The sequence below is a fragment of the Mytilus edulis genome, chromosome 13 (genome assembly GCF_963676685.1).
Source record: "Mytilus edulis chromosome 13, xbMytEdul2.2, whole genome shotgun sequence".
Taxonomy (NCBI): Eukaryota; Metazoa; Mollusca; class Bivalvia; order Mytilida; family Mytilidae; genus Mytilus; species Mytilus edulis.
Genome location: NC_092356.1, coordinates 42797450 through 42814313, shown reverse-complemented (window position 1 = coordinate 42814313; position 16864 = coordinate 42797450). Strand labels below are relative to the sequence as shown.

General features: G+C 30.5%; 1 protein-coding gene across 3 annotated transcripts in view; it reads left to right on the top strand.

Moving 5' to 3' along the window:
• The window catches only part of LOC139501284 (G-protein coupled receptor dmsr-1-like), a 45338-nt gene extending 29544 nt beyond the window's left edge, over nucleotides 1–15794 (top strand). Inside the window, exons 1-3 of one of the 3 annotated variants that reach the window (XM_071290320.1) lie at nucleotides 5201–5339; nucleotides 11834–13217; nucleotides 14963–15794. In XM_071290320.1, the coding sequence (XP_071146421.1) occupies nucleotides 11894–12979 (1086 nt within the window). In that variant the 5' untranslated portion in view covers nucleotides 5201–5339; nucleotides 11834–11893 and the 3' untranslated portion in view covers nucleotides 12980–13217; nucleotides 14963–15794. Of the gene's footprint in view, nucleotides 1–5200; nucleotides 5340–6725; nucleotides 6943–11833; nucleotides 13218–14962 lie in introns of those variants that run through there. The other 2 variants (XM_071290321.1, XM_071290319.1) reach the window with 2 other exon arrangements.
• Nucleotides 15795–16864: the final 1070 nt, after the last annotated feature.

Genomic DNA, 16864 nt, shown 5'->3' with positions numbered 1-16864 from the left:
ACACTCAAACAACGTCCTGTTTTATATAGACCCTTTATGACAACAATCCACCAGCAACAGTGGACTTTATCAAGTTTGAACTACGAATAAACGACCATTGAAAAATAAAATCTGTCATGATTGAAAAATAATCTCAGATTTTTTTTTAACTAAATGCATTAACCTTTTAGTCAAAATATTTTCTATTTTGTTGAGTCAATATCAGATCAGACAGACTAATGCGAACAGTTAATTTAAAAAAGCTATTTTATATGTTTTGTAATTTTATCTCGCTTCAGCCTTCAATTACAGTGATAAACCTTGTCAGTAGGATTAATGCTAATTTTAAATTATTGATTGAATATCTTCAGGTGGCATTAAAAGTACCACCGACGGAATTGACAATTCATTATTTTATATGTCAAAGTCGATAATATCATATAACTGTGTTGAATCACGTGATCGTAATATCCAATTAAAAGAGCAGAATTCTACACCATATGTAATATAATCACATAACTGTGTCCTGACATAGCTTTGACATCATTATCTCACAGACTCTCAATATACAAAAACCAAATATAGCAACACTATCATGGATTATTTTAAATTAACTATCTATCGTGGGTCATTAATAATCCAATGTAGAACTTCTAATTAAGGACAACCATGATAGTACCGTTCTAATTAAGGGCAACCATGATATTACCCTTTTATGTACATTTCGATTAAGACCAGATATACAGAGTATAACGAGAACATATAATTTACTGAATTAAATTACATCAGACATTTTAACGAGTAAAATAAACGGAAGTTTCTCTCTCCTATTTCTATGATTTACACATTTATTTTTTGCATCTAGACACATATCTCATATTACCATGAAATCATTTAAGCGCAATCTCAATTATTTTGCTGTGTAGCTTAATCGGAAAATTTGTATTGCACTTGAAAATTTTGAAAATTGTAATGGAGAAAATCTTTAATGAAAGTGGTTTCTGCACCTCAAATTTAATTTTTATCTTATCTTGCTTGCTATGTAAGTGTCTGAGCTTTGCGTATCAGTTCATATATCAAATGATAGATGATTTTATAGATATGTAATTCAAACCATTGACAGATAAATATAAACAGTTAATAACTTCACACTCTTAATATTATAAAACTTCAAAAATAAACGCACCTGCACCGATTTTCAATAATAAAATGCGGTCGAACTGGATTAAGAACTTGAGAAACGTTTACAAGCTTGCGAAGATAATGAATCAGTATATGGATATGGTTTAAACACAAATGGTGAAACAATAATTGTTAAAAGTAATTGCATGATGGCTTTAAAATGTACGGCAGTATAGTAAGCTGCTTCAAATAAGATGGTGACAAAATTAGTAACTGCATGCTGTGGAAATGAACGTCGTCAGAGCACGTTGCCGTATCACGCCCTAATAGTTACTGGAGGTCATGCAGTTACTTTTAAACGCTGTCTAAATTGGTTATGACAGCATATGAACGAACGCATGCTGCCCAAATTGAATGTGACAAAAGAAGTAACTGCATTATATCTAAATATAAAATGACATAATAATGAGTGAATGCTCTCATAATGATTGCATACTATATACTTGCATAGAGACATAATAATTGTTCTGATAAATGACCGTTTAAATGACATTAAATTTATTTTGACTGTTCTTGTTATGCTGTTTATACATCCTTGACTTTTAAATTAATGAGCTAATGAAGGAAAATTTATCAATTCACATCGGACGAGCAAAATGTATAAACAGTGTTCCAGACCGTATGAGTATTTGAACCGTACGCGTACGGTCTGGACCGTATGCGTACTTTTTCAAAATACTCATACGGTCGGACCGTACGCGTACGGTCTGACTAATATTAAGAAGTTGGCAAAGTTAATAAGTGCATATAACAGATCAATATAACTTAACTCTCAAATTGATATAAAAAAGTTTAATTGTAATTGAAAAAAACAACTATATATTTTAATGATTTAAAAAATTCACGCTAATTGAATCTGTTAATCTCTTGTATTTAGCATGTCGATCACGCAGTAAAATAATTGAACTATCATGATCACTAAAATTGAAAATATCGAAAGTAAATATAATGTGGGAGGACAATTGTTTTACAATATTTAGCAACTTTACAAAAAAATGTAAATGCTAAGGAACACACACGAACTGCAAAAATGTAAATGTAAAAAATAGTAGTACGTTAGTTGTGGTAGCAAGTGTAACATTAGTTGAGAGTACCAAAATCAGGATTAAGATATACAATTAAACAAATATTTAATTTCAATTGTTCATTTGTTCATTTGATCCGTGTAATTGTAATAATAGTAATTGGTAAAACTAAAAGAAAAGATTGTGATTAATGTTTATTTGTTTAAATTTGACCCATATGATCTTATAACATGTATGGTCAGCTCGTACTGGACCATACGCGTATACTCATACGGTCCGACTGTACGCATATGGTCGGACCGTACGAGTATACGTATACGGTCCGGACCGTACGCGTACGGTCCAAATACTCATATGGTCTGGAACAAACAGTTATTTGCATTTGACATTCTTAACAATCACATCTGTCGTAATGAATAGACCGTATATTGGCTAAATGAAAGCTGATACTGTATTCAACCACATGTTTTCTAAGTGATTTGCAAATATTTTGGCCTGAAGCATCAATGAAGAGACATTAAATGTCGAAATGTTCCACGTTAGTACCGTTAATGTTGTAATACTAGTATGGAATATAAGTTTATACAGTATCCATCAATTTTTATCTTTATTTAAGTTGATAAAGTAAGTCACAAAATGCTAAATAAGGGTAATTACTAAATGTGACTGAACATAGTCTGAACAAAAGATGATTGATATATCCAGTATTTGGTGAGGAATTGACCGTATGTTGTTTTTGTGGATGGTAACTGAGTCATGGCATGGAAGTTTTACTGCAATGGTCAGATATTGCATAAAATATCACATTGAAGTAAGGAGCTACGCTCTAATGTTCATGGATTTCAAATATTTATTCACAATATACTTTATTTAATATCTTTTTAATACATTTTTTAATGAACTAAAACATGTTGTGATCATTATTCATATATAAAGTGTTGGTTTTTTTTTAAATGCATTCAAAATGTTATGACTAGTTGATGATCTTTTTGTCAAATTGTTTACGTTTTATTATTTTATTCCCAACCAAAAGTATTCTGAACATTGAATTCATCATTTTCCATAACATCTTTTTGAGCAAAAAGTAAAACAACAAAATTACTGAACCCCAAGAAAAATTAAAAATTAAAGTCCCTTATCAAATGGTAAAAACAAAAGCGCAAACACAACAAACGAAAAGAAAACAACTGTCGTAATCTAAATTGTTAGAATACGCCTAAGATATTATATCTGTAGGGGCCATAAGAATACTGCAGACCTCTCACTTTTGTGACAGTTGCATAGAGTTACATTTTATTGACCAGTTTATCTCGTTGATAGTAATCTTAAGACAGTCTCGATGGTTCAGTCCTTGCATTTTTAAGTTTAAAAATTTTACTATCTCGAATGGATACATATCTTAATCAACGGAAGAGTGTAGTTGAATATACATTTTTATATTTATAGTTTAAACTTTACCCCTAGTTCTTATAGAAGAGGGTGTGAATGGCGTTTATAAAATAGAAAAAAATATTCAAAAGTTTATAGAATACGCCTAACATATTAAAGAATATAGAAATGAGGGACATCCAACCAAGCCTTCTAAAAAACAATGAAACAAAAACAACGTACAGTTTAATATACTTTTACATCTTTGGATTTCAAATGTTTGGATTTGAGCGTTCGTAATGAAGGTAACTTCGGACGCAAGAAATTATTAAACGTGTTGTTTTCAATTTTTGTAATAGGAACACACTTGTGTTGTATTCAGTAAAATATATCTGGAAACATAAACAAAAAAGGTCACTGTTCCATGTTGAAAGTCCACAACAACACAAAAATGCGATATTTGGTATCATTTAATATTAATTCCGTTTTCATGATTATGTACATAAATGACAATGTATTCAATACAAAACAAAGTTGTATAAGCCTGTAAGTTGTGAAATAAACTGTTTAGTCAATATGCCCTTATAATCATCAAACGATTGAAGAATGTTATTGTCATTTATTGTACAACATCATTGTTTACAGGCCAATACGCTAAGTTCCATAGTACGGTAAACAGTCAGGTAAATAGTCATGGGGTCATTGGAATCTCGGGCCTTTGAAGTTGTAAATATGGCATTCAGTCGGGAAAATATGTATATTACTAAAGCAATAAAATGTCTCTCTAGTAGGGTCAAAGGAATATCAGACTTTTGAAGATAAAAATACTGAACACTTCTTAGTATTAATTGCATTCAGTCGAGCACATTTATATGTATATATAGCAATACACTCTGTCACTAGTAGGGTTATAGAAATCTCAGACTTTAGAAGACGTAAAAACATCAGACTTAATTCAGTCTGGCAAATATGTTAGGTAATTAAGCAATACCATCTGTCCTTTATGAGTTCACAAGAATCGCGGACTTTCTAAAATATATTTAAATTTAGGGAAACATATTTTATTTACATTAACGCAAACTTTATAACAGACTTATGAAGCCTTCTCAGTTGAATACATATACACTTAACCTCATAGTGTTGCATACGTTTAGGTAAATTTATAGGTAATTGAGCAATACAATCTGATAATTGTGAGGTCATAGGAATCTTTGAATTTTGAAGATGTAAATGAAATTGAACGTTTCATATATTAATATTTTTGAATTATGGCATCAATATTAGCTAACCTTTCTCGTCTAATTATCAGCTACCTGTAATTGTAGGCTACTAAAGTACTGGTGATTGTTTATGAATAGTATTGAATGGATAATACCAGACTTTGTTGCTTAGAGTTTAAGCAATAAAATACGAAAAGAAAAGTAAAATCGGCAAATAATTAAACAAAATACTCAAGTTAAATAAGCAATACCATCTGTAATCTGCGAAGGTCATGCGAATATTGGTCTTTCGACGTTACAGCATAGGTTGGCTATACTGTGTTACTGCGTTTGATTGGATTATCACCAAATCAATAGCATGAATATAAACAACTTGGTTTTTTGTGTCGTTTATTTTTAATGAGTGTTATCATAAGGCATATTGTAACTTGAATGTAAAAGATGATCGAAGCGATATTCAGAGGTTGGATCATGAAACTAATAGGATATATCATAAATGACTGTTTTTGATCATTCTTACGGATTAATAATGGATACATACAAAAGCCGTATACATTAAACTAAAGTAAGTCATACTAGTCTAAATAAACAACGCATGATAATGTGTTTTTTAATAAATATTTTAATCTGTACACTTTGAATATTAGGTTTATCAATACTATTACACCCGGTATTCACCAATTTATGTAAAGAACAAGATAACAAAATATTTTAAGAAATTAAAGTTATCATTCGACGTACTTTATTAAATGTAATCTCAAAACTTTTTTCCGTAATTCTTGATTAAAGGTGGTATGGGAGTCTAAAATAAAAATAATAGAATATGTTCATACTTTGCCAAAACGTAGTATCTATTGATGTATGTTCAAAAGTATAATAAAAATGATAGGTCACCGCGCATTTTCCCAAGCTACAAGTTGTGACAAAATGACACATATTGTATGGATTATACGGGAAAAACACCATTTTGTGATTCGAAACTAACCAAAATGATAGAATTGTAAAATAAATTAGAAAAAGATAGCTTTCAGACAATGCTTTGAGAATATCAAAAGAAAAGATAAGGTCACCGTACGTTTTTTTCCGGCGAAAATACAAAATAGGAAAGTTCCATGGAGTTTCCTTCAGAAAATGCACCGTTTTAGAGTTACCTCCCCTTAAAATGCCAAATTTAAAAACAACCAAAAATAATCTACACTTGTAAAAATATTAATATTTATAAGTTATATTCTTATAAATTGGTTCTTTTAAATGAAAATTCACAATAAGTATCTGCATTCCTGTGTCAAATTTTGCTAACTTTATAGAAAATCTGGACCTTCGGTTCTCTGTTTTTTTTACAATCCAAGATGGCGGAAGACACCCATACCACCTTAATTGGACCCATAAACTCTTTACGAGTGCTGTCTAGATCGCAAGAGATGCTTACCGATGTTATTTTTATTCCATTTTATGATCATCCATATTCCTAATTCAAATCTAAGGTACCATTCTACGATAACTGTTGACCTTGATTGGTGGTCTTTTGGTTGTCTATTTCTTTTTTTGTATTATCTTTGATGGTGTCGCGGTTTTATTGATATAAATAAAAACCCTACATTTTAATCAAAAGTACATGTTCCTCGGCTATTTAATTGTTGTTTTAATCAATGTATACTTGATTGGTTGCTAATTAGTATCTATAACTTTAAAAGTATTATAATCAACAGCTCAGCATCATCATTCAATACTATTGCTGATTTAGCATTAGTCTGACTATTCCTTTACTTTGAAAATGACATAACTAATAGTTTTATTTTCTACGATATATCGTCATTCGATGACGTTTACATGTATCAATTTAATGAGATTATTAATATGCGGATGTTTTGATTTTTCATCCGGAAATTTGAGATGCTGTATTATGAATGACAGTTTGCTTATTAATTTCATTCATCCTAGTGTAAATAATATAAAGTGTTGATCACAATGAACGTTAAAAAATAATGTGCAATATATATGTAAATCATAGTAAGTATCTTAATATTTTGATAATTCTGTTTCTATGGACATGATGGAATACAAATATGTGAATGGTAAAATTATTGCGCAGAAGGACAACTGCACTTTAAAACATAAAACTTTGGAATACTAAAGTTTATTTTTAAAAGAAGAGGACCAAACAAAAGGTAAAATAATTTGAATTGTTAGTTTGATTGTAACAAATTGGTGATTTTTGCAGTCTTTGATCTTTATTTACCAAAATTGACGTATTATCTGTTATTCAACCAATTGTCCCCTATTACCAACGGAGACATTTTAACAAGGTGTAAATACGCATGACAGGGGATGCATGCATAGCATGAGACGCTTACCCTGTCGACACTCCTTTTATGTACCTTTAAAAAATTAGTCTTCTTTATCGACTTGTGTGATTTGACCATCATAAAAATATTTTTGCCTTATATACATAAATTTTCAAGGTTATATTTCAACATGAAAGAATATTGAATAACTGTTAAATTCGACTTTAAACATATATGATGATTAATGACAGGAAAAACAGTTCACTGAACGCGAATATATTCTGATATTAAACGTTATGAGATATAAGAATAAAAATTTAAAATGGGTCATAAGTAAACATCTAGCAATACATATATAATAGGAAATAGCTGTAAAGGAACAGTGAGTATGCATTTTTTATGAAGCATTTAAATAAAATGTCATTTTGCATCATCAATAGAAGTGATCAAATATTTTATTAAATCAAAATTTCGCTCTGCTTAAAAACTTGTACGTTTAACAATATTTGATTTGCAATAAACATACGCATAGTTACTTTGTTTCTCTTTTTTCAACTTTTAAGTTTATTCTGTGTGTGTTTTTCTATAATTTTTTATGGACTGGAAATCAAGGTGTTAGGTCATACTTTGAATAGCACGTCTATGTTTTTATTGAAAATGCATTCACGTAATTTTCCCCGTTTTAAGTTTTTAATTTAGTCTCTCCTGGGACAAAACTGAACAGTGTCTTCAGTGGGCGTATAATTTTATTGCAAACCATTAAATTATTTTTTTTATATATAGCGTTTATTTTAATATATAGCCTCAAACTAATTCATTTGGAGTCACAATACATTAATAGTTCTTAAAGATTTCAAACAAAGTAATTGATGAATATATTGAATTGCAGTTCTGTTATATGATAACGTGATCCCCAATGATATTTAACAAATCTCAATACCAATAATAAGCATGAACCTTAACAATTTATTTGTCAACTTTCCAACCTCTTCATAGGAGAGTGATTATTACGGCAGCGATAAAGTATTCATTTGTCAATATCAACACCTCAGGGGTATAAAGTAATCAGTTAAGAAAGGCACATCGTGCCATCATACAGGCAGTCATATTTAACCAAATCGTATCATATTGGAACATCTAATCGTGTATCGACATGAGTGGTAGATTATGCAGTCATGTTCAAAACAAGAAATACAACGAGTGGAGAAGATTTTTGGTATGATAAGCACCGTTCTTGCAAACTTGGCAAACACTTAGAAAGTGTTATGAATAAAATTTTGCTAATAATCGAAACATATATATAGTTAAATAAGATATCTTATAAACTAATTGAGATATCTTAATTACAAAATGAGATATCTTATATATTAATTGAGATATCTTAATAACAAAATGAGATATCTTATATATTAATTGAGATATCTGATTTATTAAATAAGATATCTTATATATTAAAGGGAAACTTCGCAAAAAAATCAAAAATTGATATTATGTTCATTCTGTATAAAAATGCTCAAATTCATAGATATTAAAGTTTTATTCCGCTAGATAAACGATCACCATCGATTTTAAATTTAGAGTATCAATTCTCTGCGTTCGGCCATTTTGTCTTCTTTCCCGATTAATAACAACGATATGTCTATAAACCACAAAGGAACAAAACTACAGTAACCGATGTAGTCGTAATTGCGTGTCGATGTCAATCGTACGGTTGTTTTATCCGACTAACTAACTTGATCCGGAAAATAAGATATCTCCATAAGTTAATAAGATATCTATATTAGTTTATAAGATATCTCTATTAATTAATAAGATATCTTATAAAGCATGTATTTAAAAGATATCTTTATAAAAAAAGTAAGATATCTTATTAATTAATAGAGATATCTTATTAACTTATAGAGATATCTTATAAACTAATAGAGATATCTTATAAACTAATAGAGATATCTTATTTACTTTCAAATTAAATAAGATATCTTATAAAAATTAAAGATATCTTAATACTTAATAAGATATCTTGTTAAATAAATAAGATATCTTCAAATTTGAATAAATATAAAAACGGCGTGCCATACATATAACCTGTTATCGACACATTCGTATTAATTAAGCAATCAACATATAAAATGTGTTTCATCAAATCGTCATGCAATGGAAAAAAAGTAGTAGATTTTTTTCCCTAGAAATTTTTCACACAAGGACCATTTTCAAAAATATGTTTAACCTTTAAAACATTTGCAGTAACTCAGTTTCATGCGTATCTAACAACGTCGTTGCTTATTTCTGACTAAATGACCGATTATAACCGCCGGGAAATATCTCTAAGTACAGTGTTAACAGAGTTTAACTCATGTCATTTGTTTTATGATAGTGTCATACTGTTGCTGTCCATTGCCGAAAACTTAAAATCTAAAGGTTATATATATACTACCGGAGTTCAATTAATGTCTTATAGAAACATTTTTATAACACCAAATTTGAAAGATTGAAACAATCAAATTGATACGAGCTCCAAATTGAATGTCATTCTAAATATGCATGAAATATATCAAACTGAATAACCTTTTTTAAAATTGTACGGTCATGTTGTTAACTGAGCCCGTAAATTTAGCTACGATTTGGTTAAACTTATCAATTCTTTAAATAAACTCATTCCTAAAGATTATACAATCATCCCTGTAATTAAATCTATGAATATTGTTTTAATTGAAGTTGGATATTGATTTTGTTATTAAATTAAAACCATACACATATTTTTTATACACATATGCACTTTCACAGTAGGTACTTCAGTCTGTCGATACCTATATATGTTGGAGTTGGACAATGTCATATTTTTGTGGTTTTTAATGACGTCTTTAATTAAATGCTTGGTGTGTACTGATTGATAGTTTTAGTCTTTGATACATGATTTTTTTTTACTATTTGTTATTGGCTTTGAAATGGCTGTCAGTAAATGCGACTACTCGCCGATCTTTACTTAGTGTCTTTTTTTGTTGTTAGGGATGAGGGATTTATATTACCCTGCCACGTCCGGTTTGTGTGTTAATTGGGTGTTTTTCTGCTTTGTGTCGATCTGACGAGTTAAGCATTTTTCATCTGAAATTTATAGTTGGTTCTTACGTTGTGCCTTTTCACTACTGTCCAACGATAGGTGGAGGGTTAAACGCTCACATATTTTACCCCCCACATTCTTTATCATATTTGTATGTGCCTAGCTGTCCCATGTAATGCTATCTATATCCGACTATACGGTATGGGTTATTCTCTTGGTTGAAGGTCGTACAGTTGCTTATAATTGCTTACACCCACTTCATTTGAACTTGCATGGATAGATGTCTCATTGGAAATCATACCAGATTTTCTTATTCTTATTCTCCAGAAAACATACATCTCCCGTCAGATTGTTCCATAGAATGATGATGAACTTGTTCGAGCCTGAAACATGTCTATTGTTCCATGCTTTGAACAATCGCAGTAATTCTATTCCAAAGAATTTTAGTCTGAATGGAAATTGTCACTCAATACCGTGTAATTGATAATCTTTTGCAATGTAGAATAGGAAAAATATTCAACACAAAATACTCTGAATCTAATCAATTGCTTATAATCATGATAAAGGATGGATAGGTATAGCAAATAATTTCAGAGCTTAATGCACATTGTTTTCATTTAAGGGTTATCAATAGTAGCTTTAAAGTATTCCAAATTAACATTAATACCGTGCAGGTCAGGATGCAATTGATTTTGATGCACGTGCACTCTTCAGATACAAATTATATCTAAAATGACCTAAAATATCTTATCGTTTAATTGGAGTCTATTCAATCAATGATCTCAGAACTTTCAATAATAGTCAGCGTTCTACGTCACAATTAGATCAGAAGATGCATCATTTTGTCAATTGAAACGATTAAATTTTCCTGCAGCCATTTTTCATTTCTTTCCTACATCATATTGATGACATAATCAAAAGGTCGGATACCTTTAAACTTGATAATAATGAAATTAATATGAAACTTGTCTATATTCTCCAATCCGAAACTAAATATGATTGATCTGCTTAATATATTTTTATAAAATTCGCAGAGAAAAGCTATCAGTATACAAGTGTCAGCGATATTCTGTTTTTCTCGTTACTTGAAAAAACTGAAGCGGAAATGAATAAGGTAGACATTTTTCTTAATGAAACTTTCTTATAGCGATCAATATTACTGTCTATTTGAACTCAAGATTTATTGGAATTTAACAATGTTAAAGTAAAGGAACTCGTCTCTCATAGTGAGGAAGTATATATGAAAAGGATTGCAGAAACAATTATCTCTATGATTCATTCGCAATCTTAATAATATTCTATACCTACGGAACTTTGCAATGTCATAGTGAACATGAAGGTTGACAGTTGTTCGGAAATCTATGACACTCATTGCCAAGTCGTTAAGATTGCTATTGTAACCTAATGATAATTATTATCAACTGCTAATGACTTATTGTGTATCTGTTGATTATCTAATGTCATGAGAGCGATAATTTCCTATGTAATGATTTATTATATAAAAGACGGGTTTACTACTAACAATGAGTTGGAGGACTTTACTGGCACCACTTTTGCACAGTGTAATGTCAGAGGTTCTGAGTGTCGATTTAAGTTTTCCAATGGATATCTTAAATAAAGCAATTGTATGATTTGCAAGTGGGTACATTTATACTTATTTCTATTAACTGAAGTGATTATGTAATTCATAATTAATGTACTGTTTTGCCTTTGCAGAATATTGCATCGATCATTACTATGTTAAGATGCTGGTAGATTGAGAAAATTCCAGTCAGTATGAATTCATCAGAAGACTTTCCGAGTTCGTACCCGGATAATGCATTGTTCCAGTTCGCCTCGTGGTTTACAGGGGTCCATGGATACGTAAGCTTGATTATTTGCACGTTTGGAGTATGCACAAATATTTTCAATATAACGATATTGTCACGTTCGGACATGAGGAGTCCGACAAATGTCATGTTGACCTGGCTTGCTGTGTCAGATATTCTTACTATGATACCGTATATACCTTTTGCTATTCATTTCTATTGTGTCTACGATCCTATGGATGTTTCTCCAGAAAAGTTTACCAAACAATGGACAACGTACATGCAGATACTTGTAAACTTAGCAGCTACAACGCATACTATATCTATATGGCTCGGAGTGGCACTAGCTGTTTTTAGATTCGTCCAAATGAGAACGACGGCCACTGGACCTTTAGCCAGAAAACGAAGCATGAAGCAAGCCAAAACTGTGATAGTTGTTGTTTATATAGTATCAACTCTGATCCTTATTCCGAATTATGTTACAAATGAAATTGAGGAGGTTACAATGAACAATAAAACAATGTATGTCCTAAAGGATTTAAAACTTGCGTCCAATCAAACTGATACAATCGTCCTTGTAAATGTTCTTGTGTATTCTATAGTGGCCAAACTGATTCCCTGTGCTTTAATGGTCGTATTTGGTGGCTCTCTCTTGTATAGTTTAGCCATCAAAGGGAAAAGTCGACGGCGAAGATTGTCAACCAATGGAATGGGACAAAAGCGCGAGACGCGACAAACAAAAACAACAAGAATGCTACTCGTTGTTATGATATTATTCTTAGTTACAGAATTTCCACAAGGAGTTCTTATATTTATGAGTGCTGTAATGAAGGATTTTTACCATAACGTTTACGTGCCTCTTGGTGATCTTATGGATTTCATTGCTTTAGTGAACAATGCAATAAATTTTGTGCTGTATTGTTCCATGAGCCAGCAGTTTCGATCGAAATTCCTCGAAATGTATCTCAGACGTACGTCAAAATTTAAGAAAATTGAAAAATTGAGTTTTACACACTCGTTTACGAAAACTTTATTTACTGATGTACATTCGTGAAAAAAGTCATTGTGAAAGCTATCCATAAAACAATTAATTAGATTTTTTACAATATAGTAAAACAATAATAAAACTTAACCGGTGTTATTTGTGATGACTGAAAAATATTATTGTTATTTTAGTTGAAATATACCATCGAGATATGTAATTAAAACTAGCTACAAGGATACCCCATACCATCCTCACCTCATGAACATACGCAGTCGTCAGACCACATGGAATTAAAACGTCATATCCGGTATGTTTATTATCTTAATTTAATTTAATTTAGATTATGAATATTTAATTCGAGTTTTTATTTATTTTAACTACCAGAAAAAACACAAATGATTAATACAATGTTCCGGGTATATTTTTTCTCACAAGGATCAAACTTGTTTAATACTTGCATAATTTCTATAAATTGGAAGATGTAATATGAGTGCCAATGAGACAATTCTCCATCCAAGTAATAATGTATCAAAAGTTAACAATTAACAATTTATATAGCACATGTACATCTATATTAAAGGGAGATGTGGTACTATAGGTTAGAATCTGGAACGTGAAATAACGTTGTTGCAGACCATCATGCAATGAAAACGTGGTAACATTTAACTCTAATGCAAACACGTGCACAATTTGAACCACAATAATAGAACAAAAACGCATGTACTGTCTTTGTCTAAGGAAACTACATCATACGTCTAACTCTTTATATAAGTACAAATGTTATTAAATATACGAAAAATCAGTTAACTATCATGATTTATGTCGTGAATCAGAACTAAATTTTGAATGAGAAATTTGTACTTTAACTTCAAATTCATATAAAATGTATTTCATGACTATTGTTGAATAATAGCATTAAAATAAATCACAGTTATGTCTCAAGTGGAAAATTCTATTACACAAGTTTGCGTGTTTAATTTATATTCTACGAGAGATAATATTCAACAATTATCCATACAATAATTTTTTTTAGTGAATGGCAAAAATTTCAAAAGAATAAAAGTGCAATGTTTACCCAGTGATTATATCGTTATTCTAATGCTATGTTACACGCAAACTTTAACATGATGAATTGTAGCAAAACACTGTTTTAAGATGCTTGAAAGATCAAAAGGTTTTACATGTTTAGCTCACATGGCCCTAAAGGCCAAGTGAGCTTTTCTCATCACTTGGCGTCCGTCGTCCGTCGTCCGTCGTCCGGCGTCTGTAAACTTTTACAAAAATCTTCTCCTCTGAAACTACTGGGCCAAATTTAACCAAACATGGCCAAAATCATTATTAGGGTATCTAGTCTAAAAATTGTGTCCGGTGATCCGACCAACTAACCAAGATGGCCGCCATGGCTAAAAATAGAACATAGGGGTAAAACGCAGTTTTTAGCTTATAACTCAAAAAACCAAAGCATTTAGAGCAAATCTGACCGAGTTTAAATGGTTTATTAGGTCAAAATCTATCTTCCTTAAAATTTTCAAATGAATCGGACAACCCATTGTTGGGTTGCTGCCCCTGAATTGGTAATATTAAGGAAATTTCGCTGTTTTTGGTTATTATCTTGAATATTATTATAGATAGAGATAAACTATAAACAGTAATAATGTACAGCAAAGTAAAACCTAAATAAGTCATCATGACCAAAAAAGTCAATTGACCCCTTAAGGAGTTATTGCCCTTTATAGTCAATTTTTAACAATTTAAAATTTGTAAATTTTCACTAACATTATCTACTGTAACTACTGGGCCAAGTTCATTATAGAGATAATTGCAAGCAGCAAGAATGTTCAGTAAAGTAAGATCTACAAACATATCACCATCACAAAAACACAATTTTGTTATGAATCCATCTGTGTCCTTTGTTAAGTATTCACATAGACCAAGGTGAGCGACACAGGCTCTTTAGAGCCTCTATAGTTTGTTTTTCCAACTGTTGTATGTTAAATTAAATGCTTGTTTTTATTATTGATTGTTTATTTATTTTATTTTATTTTTGTTTAGGAGCAAAGAAGAATAACTAGTGAGTGAGAGACAATACATTTGGTACATTGCACATGAAACACAGGTTCATTGAATAATGACCATTCCGATCCCGGTCAGAGATATACGTAGCCCAAGAAGACAATTTTTGCTATTGTGATAAAACATTCAAACCCAGAAAACATGTCCTTGGGTTTACATTTTTAAGATCATAACTATTCTGTAATTAATATGAATTTAAGGCGATTTGGTACGATCATATCATTTTGTCTTTTTAATGCGCTTTATATATTTTTTTATTCCAATTTTCTTTTTTTTTCAGTCTGTTTAAAGAATCATGTACTTCAGTGATTATATTTGTGTTGTGTTCGAATACATATTCAAAACAAAACTGTAACAGAAAGATATCAGACTTCAGTATTTATCTATTTTTTTTGTTGAAAGGGGAGGGGTCAGATGAAAATGTAATATTCAGTCTATTATCAATTTATATATGTGCAAATTTTCATTGTACTAAAGACTTTTCCGTTTTTTTATTGTTGCTGTTATGCGTTAATAATTTTTCAAAGATATATATTTTATCAAGGTTTCATAAAATGTTATGTACCTGTTAAAATGTTAAATGCAATGTTGATCTATAAAAGAGATTCAGAGTCAGTATATGTTGCTTCATAATTGTCTTAAAATGTGAAGTAGAAATCTAATATTTTTTCAATAGAATATTTGCTGAAAATAACGAATCAATAATTCTTGTTACTATTTTGTTTTACTGAACTGCATATGCCGGAAATTGTTATTTTTTTGTATAAATAATCACTTTGATTTGTACAAAAATAAATGAATTTATAAGACATTTTACGAATTATTCATCATTATTGATTTTTTTCATTTTCACATAGCTACAGTTCCTTGTCAGATTCAAGTTCATGATATATACTAGATATAGGAAGATGTGGTGTGAGTACCAATGAGACAACTCTCCATCCAAATAACAATTGATAAAAAGTAAACCATTATAGGTCAATTTACGGCCTTCAACACGGAGCCTTGGCTCACAACGAACAACAAGCTATAAAGGGCCCCAAAATTACTAGTGTTAAACCATTCAAACGCGAAAACCAACGGTCTTATATATATAAAATAAAAAAACGGAAAACGAGAAACACGTATAAATTACATAAACAAACGACAACTACTGTACATCAGATTCCTGACTTAAGACAGGTGCAAACATTTGCAGCGGGATTTAACGTTTTAACATATAATAAAAACAAAACTCGTCGAAAACTAATCCAGAAAACTGTGGGAAAAAAGCAAGACATACATGTATTAAAAAGGGTAATAATAATCGAATTAATCTATATGTAGAACAATTGAATTAAACGTATTCATTAACATCAATATCAATATATGCTAAAATATGAGATAAAATAACTAGACAAGATTGAACAATAACTGCCATTGTTCTGATTTGTAATACACACTTGTATCAGTGATAGAAACAGTCAATTTGTATGAAAGTCATGTAGAATGATATTAATCCCTCTTACAGAAAAACAACACAGTATGTAAAGTGACAATAATGACAATGAATAGAAAGGAACATAATAAAGCTATTGAAAAAAACAGACATGCAATAATTGAGCAATTATACCCAACCTACTCAAAAAATGTATACAATTTTTCGGTTATTAACTTATATCTGAGAAAACGAGAAAACTAACAAGTTCTCTCTTATTCGACCGAGTTATCAAAATACAAGTTTGCAATAAATCAACCATTACAATTGATTGATTGTTTGTAACTTAACGTCCAGTTGCAAATATTTCATGCAATAGCAGCATGATACATTATCAAATTCATAAAATGGAAAATGCAACGCAACTCCATTGTGATTCAAATGATCACATGTACAGTATCTGG